This window comes from Echinops telfairi, unplaced genomic scaffold (assembly GCF_000313985.2).
Source record: "Echinops telfairi isolate 266 unplaced genomic scaffold, ASM31398v2 ScPeMD7_70;HRSCAF=299, whole genome shotgun sequence".
Taxonomy (NCBI): Eukaryota; Metazoa; Chordata; class Mammalia; order Afrosoricida; family Tenrecidae; genus Echinops; species Echinops telfairi.
This window is the reverse complement of record NW_022103968.1, coordinates 72,145,596-72,167,447: the sequence shown is the minus strand read 5'-3', so window position 1 is coordinate 72,167,447 and position 21,852 is coordinate 72,145,596. Positions and strand designations below refer to the sequence as shown.

The window sequence follows — 21,852 nt, the reverse complement described above, 5'->3', positions numbered from 1 at the left end:
GTCTCCACACGGCTGCTCCAGCACCCAGGGCTGCATCGGGATAGGTCCATGTGGCTTCTCCTTGGGGATGTCTTGCAGGAAGTCAGCCTTGCAAGTTGAAGCAGGGAACTGCTAAGGCAGCTACACCCTAGTCGGATCATCACAAAGCAAGAGACCTGAGAACTCGAAAGGCAAGCCTCACTGAGCCATTTATCCCTCTGCCCTTCAATTAACCCCATGTGTTTATCGGCCAGGTTGGCATAATAAACTAACAACCTCACCCAGTCTCTTGCACATAGACAGACTGTGTTCCAGTTGAGGCACCAAAAGGCAATGGCTTTGAGGGGAATCACTTCTGTGTCCCTTCTTAGGGCCCTAAGTTTCACAAAAGCGCTGGTAAGCCACAAGCCATTCAATGGGATGACAACTCCTGTGATAAAAATAACAGCAATTTTGTGGATAAGAGTTGTATGAGCCCCTAATAAAACTATTAAATAAAACAATGTAATAAAAGAGATTGGCTTAAAAAAACTGAGTAACAGGGAAAAATATTTTAAATGTGCTTTACACAATTGATTGATGTATGTATGGATTGTGATAAGAGTTGTATGAGCCCCTAATAAAACGATTAAAAAAAATAACAGCAATTAGTGTTCCCGAGCCATCAAGTCAGCACACGTGCCGCTCCTTGTGTTAAAAAATAGACGAGTAAATGCCATAGGATGCACAGTCAGCTTCTCCGTGATTGCTGTTTTGTCCCGTGTCTCCCACCCCCTCATCACCCAACCTTACACATGGCTCAGAGCCAAATAGATGAGAAATGACGGGTGGGCACTGAGTTCTCTAAATGGCAGTGGGAAGGTTTGGAAGAGCAAGGCAGGAATGATTCCACAGCTTCAAGGATGTCACCGATGTCACTGAATGGTGCCTATAGACATTGTTGGACTGGTGTATAATCTGCTGTGTATGAAACTCAACACTCACATCCATCAAGGAGATTCTGACTTACAGCAACCCTGTAGCACAGAGAGTAGACCTGCCTCTGTGAGTTTTCCAAGACTGTCAATCTTTGTAGGAGTAGAAAGCCTCTTCTTTCTCCCATGGAGTAGCTGGTGGTTTCAAACTGCTTGACCCTGAGGTTAGCAACCCAACACGTAGCCACTATACCACCAGGACTCCTGCGCTGCTTTGGTATAAAGAAGAAGGAAATATTGAGAACCAGAAGCACAGGCCTTTTGTGGGCTGCAACCAGAAGAGATTCCCTTGGCCACGTGGGGGCATTAGAGACTGTCCTACCTACCTCCCTGACTGCCCACTGACCTTGGCTGTTTAGAGATATTGGAATAAAAGGAAATGTTTGCCTGGGACCATGTGAAACTGCATTGGGAGTTACTTACTTGACTTACTGCATTGGGAGAATCTGCTGCACAAGACCTCTTCAACGTGTCCAATAGCCAAGATGTCGCTTTAAACACCACGGTGCATCTGCCCTCCCCATGGTGTGTTCAGCTAGCCTCATATGTATTGGAAACTTGGACTATGAATGAGGAAGACTAGCCCAGCAGAATGGCTTGCACGTTTTGCTGGCAATGGGACACAACAGTTCGTGGGGCATACTGACAGAGGACATGGGGAGGAGACCCTTCCCTGTCCCCGAGTGATGCTTCCCTGCAGAAGGGACAGTAGACATGACAGGTGGACTGTGCTGGGCTTACAACTCAGCTAGCTTTGCCTTCAGACCCTCTCCTTCACGTGGGCTTCACCACCCCCCACAGATCACGGGTCAGTATTCTGACCAGAATTTGGCAGTGACATTGAGACAAGTAGTTCTGGGATGACTGTGGCTCCTGTCAGGGGCAGAGTGACACCCTGGGAGCACCTCCATAAACCTGGTACTACTCTTTTGAGAGCTGGCTCCAGGCAGGGCCTGAGGCAGAGTAGAGTTGGGTGAGGTGGGGTGGTGAATGCTCACAGTCGTGGTCTCAGCCGAGGTGGTCTTGGGTAACTGCTGACTCCTTAACTCCAAACATTCCATGCAAAAATGCCCTCCACACATGGCTTAGGGCCTCCCCTGGGACCCACCCTCTGTTTCAGGCTCACAGCTGTCAGCCCTGCCACTATATGCGCTCTCTGCTTAACTGCTCTCCCCCAGCCTGTCCTTCCTGACGTGCTCTGGGTGCCCCTCCCCTCCAAGGGGGTCCCAGGACTTGAATACTACTACCTGACCTCAAGTCCATCCCAGCTCACAGGGACCTTTGAGGCCAGTAGAACTGCTCCCTAGGGGTGCCCCAGCTGTCAGTCTTGATGACAGCACACACTCTCATCTTTCTCCTGAAGAGTGGCTGGTGAGTTTGAACAACCACTGCCCTGGGCTTAGCAGCCCAACTTGAACTCACTGGCTCCGTAGAGCTTATCTTAGATGGCATTCCTGTTTCATGCTGTCCTGGGAAAATGTGCCCTTTCAGATGGCAAACACTTATCCTCTGATTACACAGCGAGTGGGCGAGCTGGGGCACTGTCCGGTTTGTTCTTATTTAACAGTATTTTAAAATAACAGCAAAGCTCAGATCGGTTCCTGCAGCAAAATGTAAGCAAAACAAAAGCACCATGCCTATGGCTGTCTGGTGGATCCCACCCACCCCTGTTATAGAGTTAAACCATCCCGTTAGGGTTTTCTCAGCTGTCATCTTCTCGTAAACAGAGTGTCAGGCCTTTCTTCTGTGGAACCACCAGGTGGGTTCGAACTGCCCACCTTTCGATTAACAGCCAGGTGCAAACTGCTGACACCACCCAGGAATATTGCAAAAGCAGGATTCTTGAAACGTTAGTATCTTCACCTCCTCTGGGGGGAATGGTTCTTGGAAACGGCTATCCTGCTTGGTAAAGTAGAGCTATTGTTAGGTGCCATCAGGTCAGCTCCCACCTATTGCAACCGTATGCACAACAGAAGGAAACACGCGTGGTCCTGCCCCATCCTCACACTTGTTCTTGTGTGTGTGCCCATTGAGGCAGCCCCAGTGTCAGTCCAGCTCGTTGAGGGCCTTCCTCCCTTTCGCTGCCCCCCCATTTTACCAAGCATGATGTCCTCTAGGAACTGGTTTCTCCTAGTATGTCCAAAGTATGTAACAGGAAGTCTCTCACCATCTTTGCTTCTAAGGAGCCCTCTAGCCTTACTTCTTCCAAGACAGATTGGTTTATTCGTTTGTCAGTCCATGGTACTTTTAATATTTTTCTGCATCAAATGCATCAATTCTTCTTTGGTCTTCCTTATTCTATGTCCAACTTTCACATGCATGCGAGGCAATGGGAAAATACAAAGGCTTGAATCAGGTGTACCTTAGTCCTCACAGTAAACTAGAGAGGCAGTGAAAAAGAGGAAGGCCCTTGAGGAGGTGGATTGACACAGAGGCTGCAGCCATGGTCTGAAATCTACCTAGCATTGTGAGGATGGTGCAGGACCAGGTATGCTTGCTTCCATTGGGCATGGGGTGGCTATGGATTCTGAACCTACTTGATGTCAGGTGCGGTTAGATCTCTCGGGGGCGAGATATACGAAGCCTGGTTTGTGATCCAAGTGGGTTTTATGAGAGAAGTTTTAGGTTTACACAGGCACCCGCAGAGCCCCTCACCTCATGCAGCCTCCCTAGAAGCTGGTCTGAAAGTCACATGGTCGGCTCTGCCTCCTGCCTTTTTCAAGTATTCCAAGGGGAGGCGTGGTGGACGGCCCTGGTCGACCTCATTGGCTGAATTGAATTCACCTGGCCTAGGTGGGCCAATCCAGGTGCAGCGCCCACCCAGATGTACCTCCCCTTCCTGGCTAGACCTCAAACCTCTGAACATGCATAATGCACGCCCCAGCCCCTATGCTAGCTACCTAGCAATTAGAATTATGAAGGAGATGCTTGTTTCATTCACAATGCAAACAGAAAAATACAGAGAACACCACGCCCACCCCAAACAGTCCAGCACATGCTGCGGGGTGGGGTGGGGTGGGGGCGTGCCCTCTCACTGGCCACTGGGTGTGTATGATGGGTGTGTTTGCTTTTCCAAGTATCTCGTAGCCCCCTGCTGGATGTATTCAGGGTGTGTGAGGGGCATCTGTGGTGGGCCCGGGGCATGCTTGGTAACCACCATTCCAGGTGGATGAGGGACATGCCCAGGGTGACCTGCTGGGGTTGCTGCAGCCCCTTGTCCCGTGGAACTGGAGGTGGGGCGGGTATCTGTGGGCCTGTGGCCTGTTTGTGCAGCGCAGTGCCTGTTTTGATTTTCTTCTTGGCATTCGAGGTTTCCAGTTGGCTTCAACTCATGGCAGCGCCACATGGACAGAGTAGAACTGCTTCATAGGTGTTTCAGGGTTGCAGGGGCAACGCATTATTTCATTATTTAAGTCACTCCTCTGAGCCAAAATGTCCTAGCAACCTTTCCCTGCATGGGTCTGGTGAGTCTGATAGGACCACCTGTGAGCAATTGCAAACAGGTTTCCCTAGAGAGCCATCCTGCTGTGTATAAAATGAGCCCTCTGAGAAGCAGGAGCTTCATTACCAGCAAGAGCTCGGAGAGGGGCGTAACTTCTGGACCCGAGATCCTCATGTAGTGAACCATTTGGATCCAGATGATAGTTCTACCATCATAGGAGTAGAAGCAGGGATCAGGGCGTGGAACAGCGTGATGGACTTCCCAGCCCACGGAGCAAGTAAACCTGAGTGCTTTTGTGCGGGGTTGGCTGATGGAGTGGGGTGCCCCCAAGCCCTCACTGGGGGAGGTGGACTTGCTGACTCATGGAAATGGAGCTGAGTATCTTCAGGGTGAGGCTGACTGGAGCGGGGTGTCCCTGGGCACTTAATTCAAGGAGCTGGGTTTGCTGACTCACAGAGCTTTAGTTGAATGAGGCCTACAGCAGAGTGGTACGCCCTCTGGCCATTTATTAACAGACTTGCCAGAACTTTGTAACCTGTCCGGAGAAACAACTCAGCCCTGAGTGTTTCTCACTGGCTGCCCCGGCTTGACAACTTGTTAGACTTCCTAAAGAAGCCCTTTCATCTGGAGCTGTGTCAGTGAGTTCCTGGGTAGCCATTGCAATGACCCCAGAGATAGTACGTAGAGAAGGGAATATTAAGACAGCGCAGAGGGTGTGACCTTTTGGAAGCAGATGGCCAGGCCTATTCAGAGGATCCTGTAGGTGGGTTCAGACCCCCACCATTTTGCCCGTGGTCAAGTGCTGAGTCATGTGTCCACGTTTGTTTTATTTGGGGGGTTTGCTTCTGTTTTATTCTGGGAGCTTTCTCCTTTCAGGCTCATCCTAGCAGCCAACCGAGATGAGTTCTACCACCGCCTTTCCAAGCGAGCCGACTTCTGGGGGACCAACAATGAGATCCTCAGTGGTAAGTCACTTGTGCCTCCATTTCTGGGGCTGTGTCATGTGGCATCACTGGCACCTGGCCTGGTGGACAAACTTGAATCGGGGGAGAGCTTCCCAGTCCGTTTTGACTGGTTCTTAAGGAGACACAGAATATGAGGGTAGGCGCAGGGAAGCTGAGTCTCCCATGGGTCTGGGGCCCAAGCTAGGCCAGTGGTGCCTGCCTTGGCCATCCCCCAATTGTCCACCAGGCACAGGCCATGTGGTATCCTGAGCCCCGGTCCCTGGGGGTCTTCCAGTGGGGTTCCAGAAGGAGCAGTCGATCCACTGAAAGGGATCCCATCGGCCGATTCTGGATAGAGCTGGAGAGACTTGTGGAACAAAATTCAAAATGAGAAGAAAGACCAAGATCACTGATCAAATAGAGACTGGTGGAACCCTGGAGATGATGGCCCTTAGTCACCTGTCAGGTCTAGAATTCACCTCACCTCCGTGGCTCAATTTTCAGCCAAACAATAGACAGGCCCGTAACTCAAACCAAACTCACTTCCGTGGAATCATAGCGATCCTATATGACAGGGTAGAGCTGCCCCTGGGGGTTTCTGTGACTGTAACTCTTTGCGGGAATAGAAAGTGTCTCTTTTGTCCTGAGGAGTCGCTGATGGTTTCGAACTGCTGGGTTACACATCCCAACATGTAACCACATGGGCATTGGGGCTCCTTCAGACAGGGTTATAAGGGGAACGATAAAGCTTGGGAGGTACACACACCTTAGCATGTCAACCATTAGAGATTGGGGGTGGTGGTGTCAGCATTGACCCCAGGACCAAGTTCAGCAGGGCGAGGAGAGAGGAGAGTGGAAGCAGGAAGCACAGGGAGGAGAGGTGGGAGGAGGGATGCTTCACGGTAGGGATGGCCCTCAGTGGCATGAAACTAAACCAAACCCATCTCACTGGGAAACAGATCTGCTCTGCAGAGTCTTCAGCCAGTTCTTATTGTTGCCTCTAACATCTGTGTGGTGAAAACAAACACCCCCAAATGTGGCTGACACAGCAGCTTCCACACCGACAACTCTAGCCACCCTGATGGCACTTTTCACACGTGTCACCATCTCACCTACCCTCTTCACCTAAACTTTGTGCCCCGCCCAAACAAAGCCCTTTCCCCCCTCCCCCACCTCTAGTAACCATTAATTAACAACCTCTGGCTGCTTCATTTCATACAATTTGCATCTTCCCCGGACTCTCTTTTGCTTCACATTCATCCAGGGGATGGCATGAGTCAGACTTCATGTTGCTTTACAGCCGAGTGATGTTCCATGAAGGAGCTGTGTGGCAAGTGCAGGCTAGTGTTGAGCTGCTAACCCAAAGGTCAGCAGTTGGACCCAACCAGCTGCTCCTGGAGAGAAAGACGAGGCTTTCTACTTCTGTCAACAGTAACAGTCTCAGAAACCCACAAGGGTAATTCTCCCCTGTCTCATAGGATCGACTCCATGGTCGTGAGGTTGGTTTGGGGCGATTCCATTGTACACACTCTGTTTTGTTTATCCTTTAAAACACATTACCAATGAGTCATGGAAGCCCTGGTGGTAATGTGGCTTAAGCATTGAGCTGCCACAGGAGGAAGATGAGGCTGTCAGCTCGCATGAAGATCTACAGTCTCAGAAACCCTATAGACAGCTCCATGGCTGTGACCCTAGTAGACACAGTAAGACAGCTCCCCAGGGTGGCTCAATACTGTCAGTATCTCACAGAAGCAGACTGCTGCCTCTTTCTCCCAAGGAGTGGCTTGTGGGTTTGAACTGCTGACCTTTCAGTTAGCAATGCACTACCAGGGCTCTTCATTTACTTCTCGAAAGTTCACAGGGCTGACTTTCTAAGGGGTGCAAACCAGTCATTTTGTAAAGTGTCGGTGTTGTGTGTGTTTTCATCTACATACATGCCTACACAAATGTGTAAGTAGCCCTCATTCCAGGGAGGTCTGGGCCTCAGTCTGGAGAGCAACGGCTTGGATGGTGCACCTTCTGGTGACCAGTTAGATGCCGGGTACCTGTGCTTCCCAAGGTGTTTGGGAATGAATGGAAGTGACAGCTGGGTCTCCTGCCCTAGCAAATGGCCATCTCTCATAGATAGCAAGCAGTTCTAGTGTACAGGGTGGGCTGCATGGACACCCTGGCCAGACCACGGGTCCCGCTGACTGGCTTGTTCTCCAGTTGTTAGGCAAACACTGGCAGATCTGACAGAGAACTCCAGGGTACCAGCCAGTCTAGGTGTGGCCTTATGGGTCCAGGGAAGCTGCTCCTCAGGCTCTCCGGGGCCCTTTGCCCCTTCCCTGGCCCATTTGGACAGGGACTGGTGAACCCAAGATAGGCCCCCACTGACAGCATGGGACAGGAAAGGCTCCATGCAGGGGACTTGAGTTTGAGTCCCAAGCAGCCACCATTTGCCTTGTTAGCAATGCCCTGTGTGTTGTGATGCTGATAGTTTTAAAATATTTCATTTTATTTGGATCCACAATCAATACCCATGGAAGCAGCAGTCAAGAAAACAAATGACATGTTATATTGGGCAAATCTTCATCACAGATTTCTTTAAAGAGCAAAGAGTCATTTTGAGGATGAAGGTGGGCCTGACCCAGGCCATAGGCTTGATCAATAACCTCAAATACATGTGGAAACTGGGTAGTGGTCTACGGAAGATTAGAGAATTGATGCATTCTTCTTTATGGTGTTGGTGAAGACTATTGACTATATCTTGGATTACTGGAAGAGTAAACTAATCTAGCTTGGAAGAACTACAGCCAAGATGCACCTTAGAAGTGAGGATGGTGAGACAAGGCTTTGCTTCACACATGTGTTAGGCTGGGTTAGGCTAGGGAAACAAATCCAGAGACACCCATACTTGCAAGAGAGAGCTTTATACCAAAGATTAATTGTATATCAAGAAAACATCCCAGCCCAGTCCAGATCAAGTCCATACGTCCGATATTAGCCCATTAGTCCAATACTAGTCCATAAATTCCTCTTCAAACTCACTCAACACATGCAACGATGCCAAATGCAAGAAGATCACAGGCTGGTGGATGCAAAGTTTTGTGGATCTGCTGGTGGTGGAAGCATCTCAGCTCTGGCACAGGTCTCCACATGGATCCTCCAGCTCTCTGAGTGTCTCAACAGCAGGAAGTTGAAGCAGAGAGAACGAGAGCACTTCCAGTTCTCAGCAGGTCTCCTCATGGCTTGTAAACCTGTAAACAGGAAGATGAAGGCAGAGAGAGGGAGAGAGAGGACCCAGACTCCTCATGAGAAGGCCACACCCACAAGAAGGCAGCAGCAGGCTGTGACCTGATTGACAGGCTAGATTCCACCCCTACACTTATTTATCAAGTTAACATGAAATTATGTGACCACCACAGCATACTTTGGACATGTATCAGGAGGGAACAGTCCCTGAAGAAAGACATCATGGTTGGCAATAAGAGGATCAGCGGAAAACAAGGAAGACCCTCGAGATACATTGACACAGTGGTTGCAACAGTGGGCTCAAATGTAACAATTGTAAGGATGGCATAGGGCCAAGAAGTTTAATTTGGTTGTATATAACAGACGTCCTCTAACTATGGCTCAAACTATGGCCCACGGGCCACATGCGGCCCACCGAGGACATTTATCCAGGCTGCTGGGTGTTTTTGCCCCATTTTGTTTTGTACTTCAAAATAAGATATGTGCAGTGAGCAAAGGAATTTGCTCATAGTTGGTTTTTTGTTTTGTTTTTTAACTATAGTCCGGCCCTCCAACGGGTCTGAGGGACAGTGAACTGGCCCCCTGTTTAAAAAGTTTGAGGACCCCTGGTATATAGGGTCACTGTGAGTTGGAGCTGATTCACTGGCAAGTACAACAACAAAATAGTAATTCCGAACTTGTTTGAGTTGTGAAGTTTAGGCAGAAGATATCTCTTATACACACATACAATGCCTGGGGAGTTGTCTTATGTTCAATGTTGCACAAAAGCAAAATCAATAAAGTTTACATACAGGTGTGGGGGGCTGGGGTGGGAGAGGATTATCTCAAGGAAATGGCTCATACAGTTGTAGATGCTGGCAAGTGTCAATTCCATGAGTCAAATGGAGGCTGGAGGCTTGTCCTGATTCATGTAGCTGCAAGGGCTGATGGGCAAGATAGGAAGGTTACATAGCAGGCTGTTGGCTGTCGAGGTGAATAACTCCAAGGTCTGCGAGCAATGTGGCAGGCCTTTGGCTCAAGTCCAAAGGACTGCATGTCAGTCAGCCAGCCAGGTGCAGAATCCAGACCCAGCAAAACAAGCAAGCTGTGGGAATGACATAATTTTGTGTCACCTTGAAGTGTAGGGGTGGAGGCTTAGCTTATCAATCAGGTCACAGTCTGATGGTGCCTCTTTGTGGGCATGGCCTTCTCATATGGAAGGTCCTGGGAACTTCTTCCTCTTTCTGCTTCATCTTCCTACTGTCAAATCACTCAGAGAGCTGCCAGAGACACCGCCATTGATCTACATCCACCGGCCTGTGATCCTCCTGCGTTTCGCATCATTGCATGTGGCTGCGTGAGTCTGAAGAGAGATTATTGACTAGCATTGGATTTATGGACTAGGATTGCACTTGTGGACTTGATCTGGACTGGGCTGGGGTGTTTTTCTGATATATAATTAATTCTTGATATAAAGCTCTCTTGCACATATATGAGTGTCACTGGATTTATTTCTTTATTCAACCTGGCCTTGCTCACAAGCCTTGCCAAAATCTCCACATCTATTGGAAGCAGGCTCCACCTGTGAAGACACCCCCTTTCTGCTGTTTGGCTGCCCATAGCACAGCCCATCATGGAAGGTGATTCCATTAGATCCGGTCTCGTCATGAGGGACGATGACATCATAAGGGCCCAGCCACAGAGAGTCTTAGCCCAGTCAAGTTGACACCAACCTTGACCTCACAGGAGTGAGGTCATGAGGATGCTGGAAAGACTGATTTGCCCTGCAGCTGAGGAGACATCCTTCTGAAAGTGTCTGGTCAGGGGCCAAGGGACTGATGGCCTCAGAAGAGGAAATGAGAACTGCAAGGCGGGCAGTGAGCAGGAGATACCTCGTGATATTGTTACATTGATTTTTGTAGATGAGGCACCTCCCACCCTGCTCTTCCATCTGTGCTGCTCCCAGCTGAGGAGGAGCTTCGGGTGCACAGAATTGTTCATTCTTTGCACTGATTTTGAGATGACCAGCCTACCCGCCACTCAGCAGTGTCTGTCTCCTAGCGACTAAGGCAGTGCTGGTTCACTTTCCAGGCAAGAGATGTGGGTTTGATTCTCACTCAGCCACTTCCTATACTCTCAGTGTGTCGTTATGGTTTTGAGCAGGTTTCAGAAGAGCTTTTGGACCAAGACAGACTGGGGACCAAGACTGAGTGGTGGTCTCCCCCAAATCAGCCAGTGACAGCCCTGTGGACTCCAGTGCTCTGATGCACAACTATTTGGGATGGTGCCAGATGGAATAGCCTTATGTTCTCCCCACCATCATGAGTCAGGGCCAATGCAGCAGCAGCTAGCAACAGCCTAGTGACATGGGGACACTGTCTTACCTCACCGGGGGTGCCCAGGGTCCACTGCATGCAGGTTGGGGCTAGAAGATGCCATCAGTGAACCCTGTGTGCGGGATGTGAGGCCAGGGCTTCTCAAAGCATGGCCCCTGGACCGGAAGCTTCAACTTGACCTGTTACGGATTGAAATTATGTCTTTAAAAAATCAGGCGCTGGGCTGAGCTGCATCTACTCTTGGGGTAGGGGAACGAGACTGGGGCTGGTGCCACCTGTTGGGCACTGCTGATGGTGACACCACTGTCCACTGCAGGGCTGGACATGGAGGAAGGGAAGGAAGGCGGGACGTGGCTTGGCATCAGCACGCGGGGCAAACTGGCGGCACTCACCAACTACCTGCAGCCGAGGCTGGACAGGGATGCCCGGGGCAGAGGTAGGTACCCAGGGCAGTGTGGAGGGACAGGCAGCCTGCAGTTGAGGCTTCTAGGATACTGTCCCTTGTCTGAGATGATGTGTCATGCCTCTCAGAGTGCCCTCCACATGGTGTCCAAGCCAAGCTTCTTCCTGACGGCTGTGGCTGCCCTCCCTCACCCACTGGCTGGGTTGTGGATGTCCTTGATATTTCTAGAACTGATGTCCTGAGAGCTCTGCTCTGTAGATGAATACTTCCCTCAGAGACTGCTGTGTGTCTTAGGCTGGGTTTCCAGTGTGGGCACAGTGGGAGGGACAATCAAAGCAGACCACCAGACACTGAATGGTCATGGCATCTCCCTGCCCAGCCAGGGTGGCAGTCAGCCTGACACCAGATCTCTGGTTGCGTCTCTGATAGCTTCTCCCTCAGGGTCCCCATCAGTCTTCCTGCAGGGAAGGGCTCAGCTTCTCCCTGCAGTCTCAGCCACGGGTGCCTGCTCCCCACCCACAGGTGAGCTGGCCGCCCACTTCCTGACCAATGACATAGACAGCTTGTCCTACCTAAAGAAGATCTCCACAGAGGGGCACTTGTACAACGGCTTCAATCTGATCACGGCTGATTTAAGGTAGGTCTGGCCCAGCACATGGGGCCTTGGTAGTGCAGCAGGCTCTGTATGACAGGTCAGTAGTTTGAACCCACTGGCAGCTCCTTGAGAGAAAGATGAGCTGTCTGCTTCCATAAAGACGGGCAGTCTTAGCAACCCTGTGGAGCAGTCCTGTCAGGTCACTCTGAGTCTAAATTGACCCCAGAGCAATGGGTTTGTTTTCTTTTGTGATCTTGGTGGCACATGGGTTGAGTGTTGGGTTGCTGACCGCAAGGCCCAGGGGTTCGAACCCACCATAGTAGAAAGATCAAGTTGTCAGCCTCGGAAACCTGATGGGATGGTTCTACTCTGTCCTAGAGGGTGACTTGGAGTCAGAATGGCTGTGAGTTTGGGGTTATGGTGGGATCAGGCACCCTAGTGGTATAGTGGGTTAAGCACTGGACTGCTGACCTTGAGGTTGCTGGCTCACCCTCATCAGGCATTCCAAGGGAGTCTGCTTCCTTGAAGATTTACACCTGCAAAAACTCTATGGGGTAATCCTACTCTATCTTGTAGGGTCACTGTGAGTCAGAATAAACTTGATAGCAGTGGGGTTGCCTGAGTGCACCCCCAGCTCCGTGCTGCAGGCCCAGTAGGTGGAGGGATCAGATCCTACCCTGCTGGTTGGCGTGTGGTACACCACAGGACAGAGCCAAGGACAGAGGGGAAGGGAGGTGGGTCCTCTGCACACAGGCACTCCCTGCCAGGGTGCTTTCTTCCTGGCTAGTCCACTCACTAGACAGCAGAGCCCATGCTCCTTTGTTCCCAAGAGTTCTCCCCCTAAGGGGTACCTTGAGGTTGTCCCACTGGCAGGAGTCGGTGCTGGGTAGAGGGACTTCAGGCACCCAGGTGCTCCCTCAGAGTGGACATGAGGCTTCTGCAGGTCCCCTAGGAGACGAGATCTCCAAGGATGCAAAGGAGGGCTCCATCTCCCTGGAGACAGCTTGTGAAGGCTGGCGGCAGCCATGCAGCCTGGATAGGGTGCTGGTGACGAAGCCCAGGTTCCAAGGGGAGGGATGGTACCCTAGCTCACAGCCGCAGCCTGGGTCAGTTCCTCTCAGTTGGCATGCAGTGGCATCACTGCCACGCGTCCACATGAACTCAAGCTTTCTTCTTGTAAGAAAAACCTCCTAAATTAACAGCCACTAGTTAACAAGAAAGGAACCAAGGATCAGCTGAGGAAAAAGGGGGTCAAAACTTGGGCTGGGGGTGCAAGGGATGGGGCAGGAACATGGGCCCTGCTTGCAGGCAGATCAGCAGGAAGGAGAAGGGACCGGAGGCCCCTGTCTGACTTGTACCTGCTCCTTGCCCTGCATTTGCTGCTCCAGAAGGGAAGATGTGTCCAGTGTTAGCTGGTATGAAGGAAATAGAACATCTTCAGCTCTTTAGAAATTTAAATGATATTAAAATGCAACCATCACCAGCAAGCACAGCTGGAGGCCAGAGGTGCCTCCGGGGTAGGTGTCCATGGTGCCCCCATCTGCCAGGGCTCCTCCAGGGGGAGGGACTCAGTGGGATGTAGACGCTGTTGAATAGGATTGAGCCAGGTGCCGCCTGGTAGTTTATAGGCAGCTGCTTATACCCCATTGGTGAGCAATACTCCGGAGGTCATAGGCCTGTCTCCTCCATGGGTTTTGCTGTTGTAGCCAGGCGGGACCCACACTTGGAGGGAATTGGGCTAGGCAGGAGGGCTTTTGATATGCTGCCACCTCCCAAGCCAGTGGTCCCCTGTGACACTGGACGAGAGCCTGCCTGAGAGGCAGAGGTGGAGGTGGGCTGGCTTTTCCCAGGTGGTTGCCGAGTCAGGCTCCTGGCTCAGACTGAGGGCCCACCTGATCCCTTCCTCTCATTCACCCGCAGCACAGCCAAGGGAGACGTTATGTGTTACTATGGAAACCGAGGGCAGCCTGAGCCCATAGTTCTCACTCCAGGTGAGTCCCCTCAGTGCTTGGACAAACAGGGTGGGGGGCTGCTCAAGCCAACAAAGCAGCACCTCCCTTCAAAGAGAGACTCTGGGCCTATGCACTGATACCTGGCCAACTCAAGTTCATGCTGTTTACCTTTTTTTGTTCTTTCAAGATAAATACCATTTTCTGTTAACATGTGTGAGACCTTGATCTGGACACCATTTGATCTAGGATACTCCACTTGGCAATGGGAGGCTGGACTCTGTTTTCACTGAGTCCTTGCCCATGCCTACTTGGCGGGGTGGGAGTGGGGGTAGGAATATGTCCCTGATGTTTGCCAGTTTCTGTAATCACCAACCTGGGATTGACCCCAAGTGGTGGCCTTTTTGGCCTTGGGTTTCTGATTCTCCCACCCTTGACTTTTCACCTTTTTAGACGGATGTACACTAGATAGTTTTTTTCTTGTTAAATAAGGAGAGGCAGGGATGGATGGATGGATGGATGGGCGGGCCCTGCTTGGAGGGTGAAGGAGTAGATGGGTGCGGGGTGGATGGATGGACAGATTGATGGGTGAGTAGGTAGATAAGTGGATGGGTGTGTGAGTAGATGGATGCATGGATGGATTGACAGACAGACATGGGAGTGAGATACTGGGGCAAGGGATAGGTTGGCCACCTATCTGGGCTCCTTCCTGAGGACCCTGCTGTGCATTGCTAGCTAGTTTTCAGGACAAGCCCTCTTCCCTCACCTGCTCACCCACGGTCTCCTTAGACCTTCCAGATTGTTGGCTTCTGTGCTCCTGGCTCGCTGTGTGGTCAAGGCACAGGTGGGTGGGCGGCCTCAGCCTCTACCTGGTCTGCATCTGCCTACTGCTCTGGGCTGTTCCCCTGGCACTCCCTTCACACAAGCCTGGCTGAAAGCCCTATAAACTGGGGGTCTTGGGCATTCACCCTGAAGTCAACTTGCCATGTGCTGGCCAGGCTGACCCTGCTTCTCACAGGCATCTATGGGCTAAGCAATGCCCTGCTGGACACGCCGTGGCGGAAACTGAGCTTTGGGAAGCGGCTCTTCCAGGAGATTGTGGAGCAGAGCCAGACTCTGTCCAAGGACGCCCTCATTGCCCAGCTCCTCAGCGTGCTTAACAACGAGGAGGCGTAAGTGAGCACATTTGGGGTGGGTGGGTACTGGGGCTTTTGGGAGCAGCAATAGGTGATCTGGAGGTGGCCCAGCAAGTGCTTCCTGGGGCTCCTGGCTGCCCTGACAGGAGTGACCCAGCAAACAAAGGCAGGGTCCCTTCTCCCCTCCCCCTAAGCTCCAGCCCAGCACCTGTGTGGAGTCTCCCAAGGCCTACTTTTTCAGCCAAAACTGCACCCCTCACCCTTATCCATATCTAGTCCCCAGCACAGGGGAGGTTTGTGTAGGATGGAGAGGTGAAGTAGCTGCAAGCTTCCCTGCTGGGAAGCTGGGAGGTCCTGGAGGGTGCAATCAGATCATGTGGGGCTGAGAGGAGCTGGAAGACTAGTGGAAGATTCCAGAAAGGTCCAAGTGCTTAGTGAGCACTGAGTAGCAGAACCAACCACAGAAAAGACCAGCTCCCTTTAGATCAGGTCTGGGGTCTGACTGTGACAGTCACCTGGCCATGAACCACCTCCAGTGGAATGTCACAGATTGGAGTGAAAGAATCCCCCCTTCTGGGGCCACTGTGGGTGTGAGGAACATTCTCCTACTGGGTACTTGTCCTGGTGCCACTCACTGTAGCCTGTGTCTTCCCAGTGGGGCCACAGTGCTTGCCCAGACAGACAGTGCTGCCTCCACCTGCTTCTCTGCCTTCCCCCTCCAGGCTAGGCTACCATCCTGACTGGATCTCCCAGGTCCACTCCACCCAGCCCACTGCCCCTGGGGACCTATTCAGAAGGCAGGTCTGGGCATGCCCTACTCCTCCCTGAGCCAAGCCCCCAGTGGCCCCCTCCTCATCCCGTAGCTCCTCGTTGTCTGCCCTATGGTCTTCTCCTGGGTTTCCCAGGGGTCCCACAATGTACAGAGTAACTACAGGAAAACAATCATTAAGGACCCTCCCTGCCTTTGACCCCCTTCCCTTCTCTTAGCTTTGGTACTTGCTAAGCCAAGTCTGTGCTTCAAACTTCCCCCATCCCCTACCCTCACTCACCCTTTTCTGGAGGTTTCTCTAGCCCAGTCCGGCCCAGCCACACTTGGCTGCAGTCACCCCACGCAGGTTCTGTAGATGCTCCACATGCTGCAGCTCCCACCTTTCCCACTCGGGTCCCTCAGAGGAGTGGGAACAACCCCCAAGGGCTGGCACTGTGTCCTCTCTGGAGAAACCCCCTTCAGCCCAGCAGTGCTCCAACTGGACCTCCATTGTGTCAGACAAACAGAGCATGGGGAGCGCTGAGTACTAGGCCCTCCTGTGTGCAGGGCTCCATAGTCCTTGGAAAGCCATTTGGGCCAGCCCATGCCAGGGGCCCTGGCTAGAGGAGCTGACTGCCCAGAGACTTGGACTCAGTGATGGCATCTGCAAGTGTTAGGGTGGGCAGGGACTTGAGGTCCTGAAACAGGAAAATGGGTTCTCGGTCCACATCAGAGGCTGGGGGAGGGGGGCGGAGTAGGAAATGAGATGCTATTGCAGCCTGAATGGCTCTGCCCAGCCACAGCAGGGGCAGCTGAGGAGCTGATGGACAGGGACCACACCCCTGTCCTTCCAGACAACTGCCAGACCCAGCCATCGTGGAGCAGGGCCAAGAGTATGTGCAGCCCATCCTCAACAAGTATGCGGCGGTATGTGTGCGCTGCCCAGACTACGGCACCAGGTATGGGCAGGCGGGCCTCCGACCCAGGCCTGGAGGGCCAACACCTCAGCCCTCAGGCCAGGAATCCTAGGCTCCCTGGGCTCTCAAGCTAGCCAAGGCAGGGTAGACCAGTGGGCTAGGCTGCAGTCTCTGCCCAAACTAGAAAGAGCTGCCGTTTTCTCTTGGTGTGCTCTGCTGGGCTAGTCAGACACAGGGCCTTGCAGGTCTGGATGCAAGTCTGAGCCTTCTTGGGGGTCGGGGAGGGATGTCTAGGAGAGGAACCAATGTCCAGCCACTCGGGGGGGTGCATGAGATGGGCAGGGGGCACAAGGGATGCTCATGTTGACAATACCTGTGATTGTGATGGGGACAGGGAGAGGCTCCCCCTTGCTTGCTCACCTGAGTCTTTGGATCTGGCCTGTCCTCTGTGGGACAAGGACCAGGACTTGGTCAGTTCAGCTTGGGAGGCAGCGTCAGCCCAGGAGCCGTTGGAGTTGGCTTTACTATCAGGTGGGGGCGGGATGCGGTCTTCAGAGCAGGTTGTGGGCACACCCTCCCTTCTCCCCTCTCTTATGTGCTCAATGGGGTCTGTAATATATGGGTGAGGGTGGAGTTGTTGGACTAGCCCAGGCCTGAGGAGAGATAGGCAAGAACCCCTAGTGAGGTTAGAGGGGTTGCTGTGCTGGTTTGTGTGGTCATGAGCAGCTGGTGGGACCTCAAGTCCCCATCTCCTCTGGCCCTTGCCAGCCCACCATCAGGTGCCAGCAGTGCCCAGGGCAGGTGGGGGGAGGAGGCACCTGGTCAACAGGCCGGTGGTCGAGCATGAGATAATGTCTTTGCTCAGGCAACATTATGGCTACAATCCCTTAGCAATGCTGGGTCCACATTGTGGGGCACAGTGGTTCTGACAACTTGTGCTGCGGGGCAAAGAGGGAGGGGAAGTGCTGGCCCAGGGTGGGCAGGCCTGAGTGGGCAGAAGATGCCTCCAAGGATCCAGCACCATAGGAGGCTCCAGAGGCTGCAGCCATAGTGCCTCAGGCAGGGGGCCTTGCTGGGAGGGCCTTCGCAGGCTCCAGCCTGGAGCCTACACCTTCAGACCCTGCTGCTGCCCTGGGCCCAGGACAGTGTAGTCCCATGGGCGCTCCAGTGCCAGCAGCTGGAAAGTGCTGGTCCCCCTCACCCCCTGGGCCCCATGGGGGAGTCTGTCATGTAGTCAGGGTCCAGTGGGAAGTGACAGGTACCAGCCATTTCTACTACCGTGTCCACCCCCACACTTGGTTAACCAGTCTGTTTCCCCAACCCCACTGCCATGAGGCTGTGGGGGGGAGGGGGAAGTGGTGGTGCTCATAGGCAGTGCAGGGCAGCCTCATTCTACCTGCTGACAGTAGGCCAAGGCCTGGTGACCAGTGTCTAGCTCAGCACCCTCAGGAGGCAGGGGGATAGAACCAGAAGGCCTGGAGACCCAGGAGAGCCAGGGGCTATTGGGAATGCAGCCAGAGGATTTGATTTCCAGAGTCTACTGGGGGGTGGGGGGTGGGGGGCAGTGGGCAGCAGCAAGGCCAGGCAACTAGATTAATTGCTGACGCTTTCTTCACCTTGAAGTGGGTGGGGGGGGGTGGGAGGGGGAAGGCAGGCCATGGACTTCCATCTGGGTGATTTGGTTTCTTTCCAGAACTAATTCACCTGCACTTATGGCCTCAATGTGTCTGCGCCCGGCTGGTGCTGAGCACTGGGTTTGAACTGGTTGGCCCTTCAGTCTGTCCAGGGGTGGTCTGGTCACCCCATGTGTGACAGCTCAGACCAGAGAAACAAAACCCAACCCACTGCTGTTGAGCTGATTCCAACTCACAGCAGCTCTCGAAGACAGTGGAGCTGTTCCAAGGGGCTTCTGGGGGGAGGTCTGAACCACTGACCTTGTGGTTAGCAGCTCAGTGCTGTGTTGGGAAGGGCAGGGCCAATTGAGATCAGTTGTCGGTGGTGTTGGGCAGTGAGGGACAGGTGATTGAGGAGGGAGAACCCAGCCTCTCAGGAGAGCAAGACCTGCTTGCAGACTTGATTGGGGTCCTAGTTGGGTGGATGGATGGCGGGCAGGGCTGGCCGCAGCTGATTCAGCACAGCATTCTGGGCAGAGGAGCTAGTTTTCCCATGGCCCATGAGCCCATTGGCCAGAGACAGCTAGCATCCCAGATGCCTCAAGGCAAGCGGGGCTGGTGGGGGCTGGTGCTGGGGAAGGTCCAAGGCGGAGATAATGGGCTCAGAGAAGGGTGGGGCTTCAGTGGGAACCTGGGAGGGGAGGGGCAGTTAGATCACCTGGCTGGCAGCCCAGAAGCCCTCAAATGAGTCCTTCTACATCCCCAAAGGAGCCATCTGAGGGGCAGGGTGGACCCCGGGCAGTCAGCAACTTGGTCCTGCACTCTCTTTCAGAACCAACACCATCATCCTTGTGGATACAGATGGCCAGGTGACCTTTGCAGAGCGCAGCATGCTGGACGAGGACCCCACCCGCTGGGAGACCAGTACCCACGAGTTCAGGCTACAGAGCTAACCCCACTCCCACATGGGGCTGGCACAGACAGGACCCTCCACACCCACATTGCACAAATGGGAGACTCAGACAGCATCCCAGGGATCAGGGCTGTGATCTGTGTCCATGCCCAGCCTGGGGGGACCATGTCTGACACCAGGTCCTAGGTGTGTTTTGCATAGGTAAATGTACATGACCAGCCCCCAGACACATGCATATCACCCATACAACTCATAGTTATACACACACTTGTACACACAGGTACCCATGCTCACACAGGCACGTGCCTTTACACATATACAATACATTTGCACATAGAGCATACACACACATGTGCGCACACTTGCAGACATAAGATACACATTTGCAAATGCTCACACTCACATGTATATACATTTATGGGCACAAATGATATATAAAAGGCACATATGTACACACATCCCACATACACTTATACACACAAGGCACACATGCCAACACACATCATACCCTCACACACAGTATACATGTATGCATATGTGTGGGCACACATTCACTCAGGTACAGGCACACACACACACACACACACACACACACACACACACAGATGAGGTAGAGGCCTGTCTCTCGTCCCACATGTGCTGGCCAGTGGACCTTGGCTTTGTCAAGATGACAGAAGACGACGTTTGTCAAAGGGTAGTGCTTCCTCCCAGCCTCTCTGGACACACCTCTGACTCTGTTGATGACAACCAGCCCTGCTAAGAGAGGAGACAGGCCATGTATGGTGCCAGGAAGACCCGAGAGAAGCTCACGCACCACCACAGTCGGGCCTGGCTGGGGGTGCTGGGGGTTCCTGTGGGCCTGTATTCTGGGTGGTTCCCTGGTCCTATATATGCTGGGCGGGTGGTCAGTTCTGCGTGCCCCAAGCCCCCCGCCCACTTCTCACTCAGGTGCTTCCTGGTCCAAGTGGCAGTCAAGTCATGTGTTCTGAGGTAGGCTTTTCTCACCAACGACCCAGGTGGCAGATGGTCTGTACCATTCCCCTTGGCCAGCTGACCTGTACTGGCATCCGACCTTCCTTGGAGTGGGCACTGAAACACGGGCTGCCGATAATAAAAGTTTGAGGTTGTGCCAAATCCCTGCGTTTCAGGGTCCTTCCCGTGTGTGACTGCTGACCAGTAGAACACTTTTGTGCCACAGGTCAGTTCTCCCATATGTGCCTGCTGTCCTAGTAGCCCCGGGGGGATGGGGGGCGGGGGATCTCCCTGTCAGCAGGAACTCATTCTGTGGGCACAGACTCCATGCAAGAATCCATCTACTTTCTCCTTGCACTCTCTTGAACTCTGTGGCCGAAGCCAGATCACTCTACCCATCAGTCTTTGCTCATGCATGGGCCACCCTGCTCATCAGGGCCTCTTGTACCTGCCCGGGAAGCCAGAGGCTTCTCCAGGTGCCAGTGGGCAGCTCCTGGAGGACCACCTGGAGGGGGAACGGCCAGGCTTGTGCTCCTGGGGGAACCAGGAAATGAGGGGATGGGGAGAAGGGTGGTTTTGAGATCCACGAGGCAAGGAGACTCAGCAACTCTACAGGACAGGGTAGAACTGCCCTTGTGAATTTCCCAGACTCTTACTGGAATAGAAAGTCTCATCTTTCTCTCACAGTGTGGCTGGTGGTTTTGAACGGCTGATCTTGCAGTTAGCAACCCAACGCAAAACCACCCCATCACCAGGGCCCCTTGCATTGGAATAAACTCCATCACAGTGAGCTTGGGGCAAGGAGAGTGTGTGCCTTAGCCCCTGGGATCCCAGGTTCAGGGCAGGCACTTGGGGGCCTCTCTCCCAAACTGGCCAAGCATCAAGGGGTCTCACTTTACCTCTGCTGAACACTTGACTCCCTTCTCAACAAGACTCCAGCTGGGCCTTTTCAGGCCATGTAAAGATGGGGTGGGACCTGCAACCCCGAGCAAAAATTGCTGCTCTGTCTGGACCACACATACCTCCTCCCCCTTCCCCCTTCAGGCTCCAAGCCTGACACCCAACTCTGCTCTGGTTTTTTGTTTTTTTTCATTCCCCCCAAAAAAGAACACATTGAAAATGAAGTCCACATTTTCCAAGCCAATGTATGCATTCTTTAATCTTTCAGAGGTGCAACCAAAATACCATACTGAAGGAGGGGTGCCCCAGGGTGGTAAGCAAGCTGGATGGAATGGTTGGCATTCCAAGGTTCCTCAGGAGGTCTGGTGACCTGCTTCCCAGAGGGCATCACAGCCTTGAAACATCTTGGAGCCAGTTACCCCTGAGTGGGAATCTACTGCAGGCGACCCACAGAGAAGATGCAGAGGGGTCTGTCGCACAGAGCAAGTCCCAGCCATGCTTCCGCTCTCCCCTTCATAGCAGAAGTGGCTGCTGAGTGAGTAAACCGCGTACTGCCAACCACTGGCTCATGGCCAGGCACCTGTTCACCATGGTGAGCCTCCCCTGCCCCCCACCCCTCAACAAGTGGTATTTTGGTTGCACCGATTGTTAGAAAGATGAAAGAATTTGTGCATTGGCTTCGGCAACTTGAACTTTAATGTGTTCACTATTTGGTGAATGCATTAATTTAAAAAACAATAAACTTGAGCAGAGGAGGGTGTCAGACCTGGGCCTGAAGTGGGAAGGGTGAGGAGGCATGTCTGGTCCTGACAGACCAG

The 21,852-nt window shown here is 52.9% G+C and overlaps 1 protein-coding gene across 3 annotated transcripts in view; it reads left to right on the top strand.

Moving 5' to 3' along the window:
* The window catches only part of TANGO2 (transport and golgi organization 2 homolog), a 40,486-nt gene extending 21,196 nt beyond the window's left edge, over window positions 1-19,290 (top strand). For all 3 annotated transcript variants that reach the window (XM_045291585.1, XM_045291586.1, XM_004701200.2), the window contains 7 exons: window positions 5,272-5,360; window positions 11,205-11,324; window positions 11,814-11,928; window positions 13,807-13,877; window positions 14,854-15,007; window positions 16,574-16,678; window positions 19,082-19,290. In XM_045291585.1, the coding sequence (XP_045147520.1) occupies window positions 5,272-5,360; window positions 11,205-11,324; window positions 11,814-11,928; window positions 13,807-13,877; window positions 14,854-15,007; window positions 16,574-16,678; window positions 19,082-19,202 (775 nt within the window). In that variant the 3' untranslated portion in view covers window positions 19,203-19,290. The remainder of the gene's footprint in view (window positions 1-5,271; window positions 5,361-11,204; window positions 11,325-11,813; window positions 11,929-13,806; window positions 13,878-14,853; window positions 15,008-16,573; window positions 16,679-19,081) is intronic.
* Window positions 19,291-21,852: the final 2,562 nt, after the last annotated feature.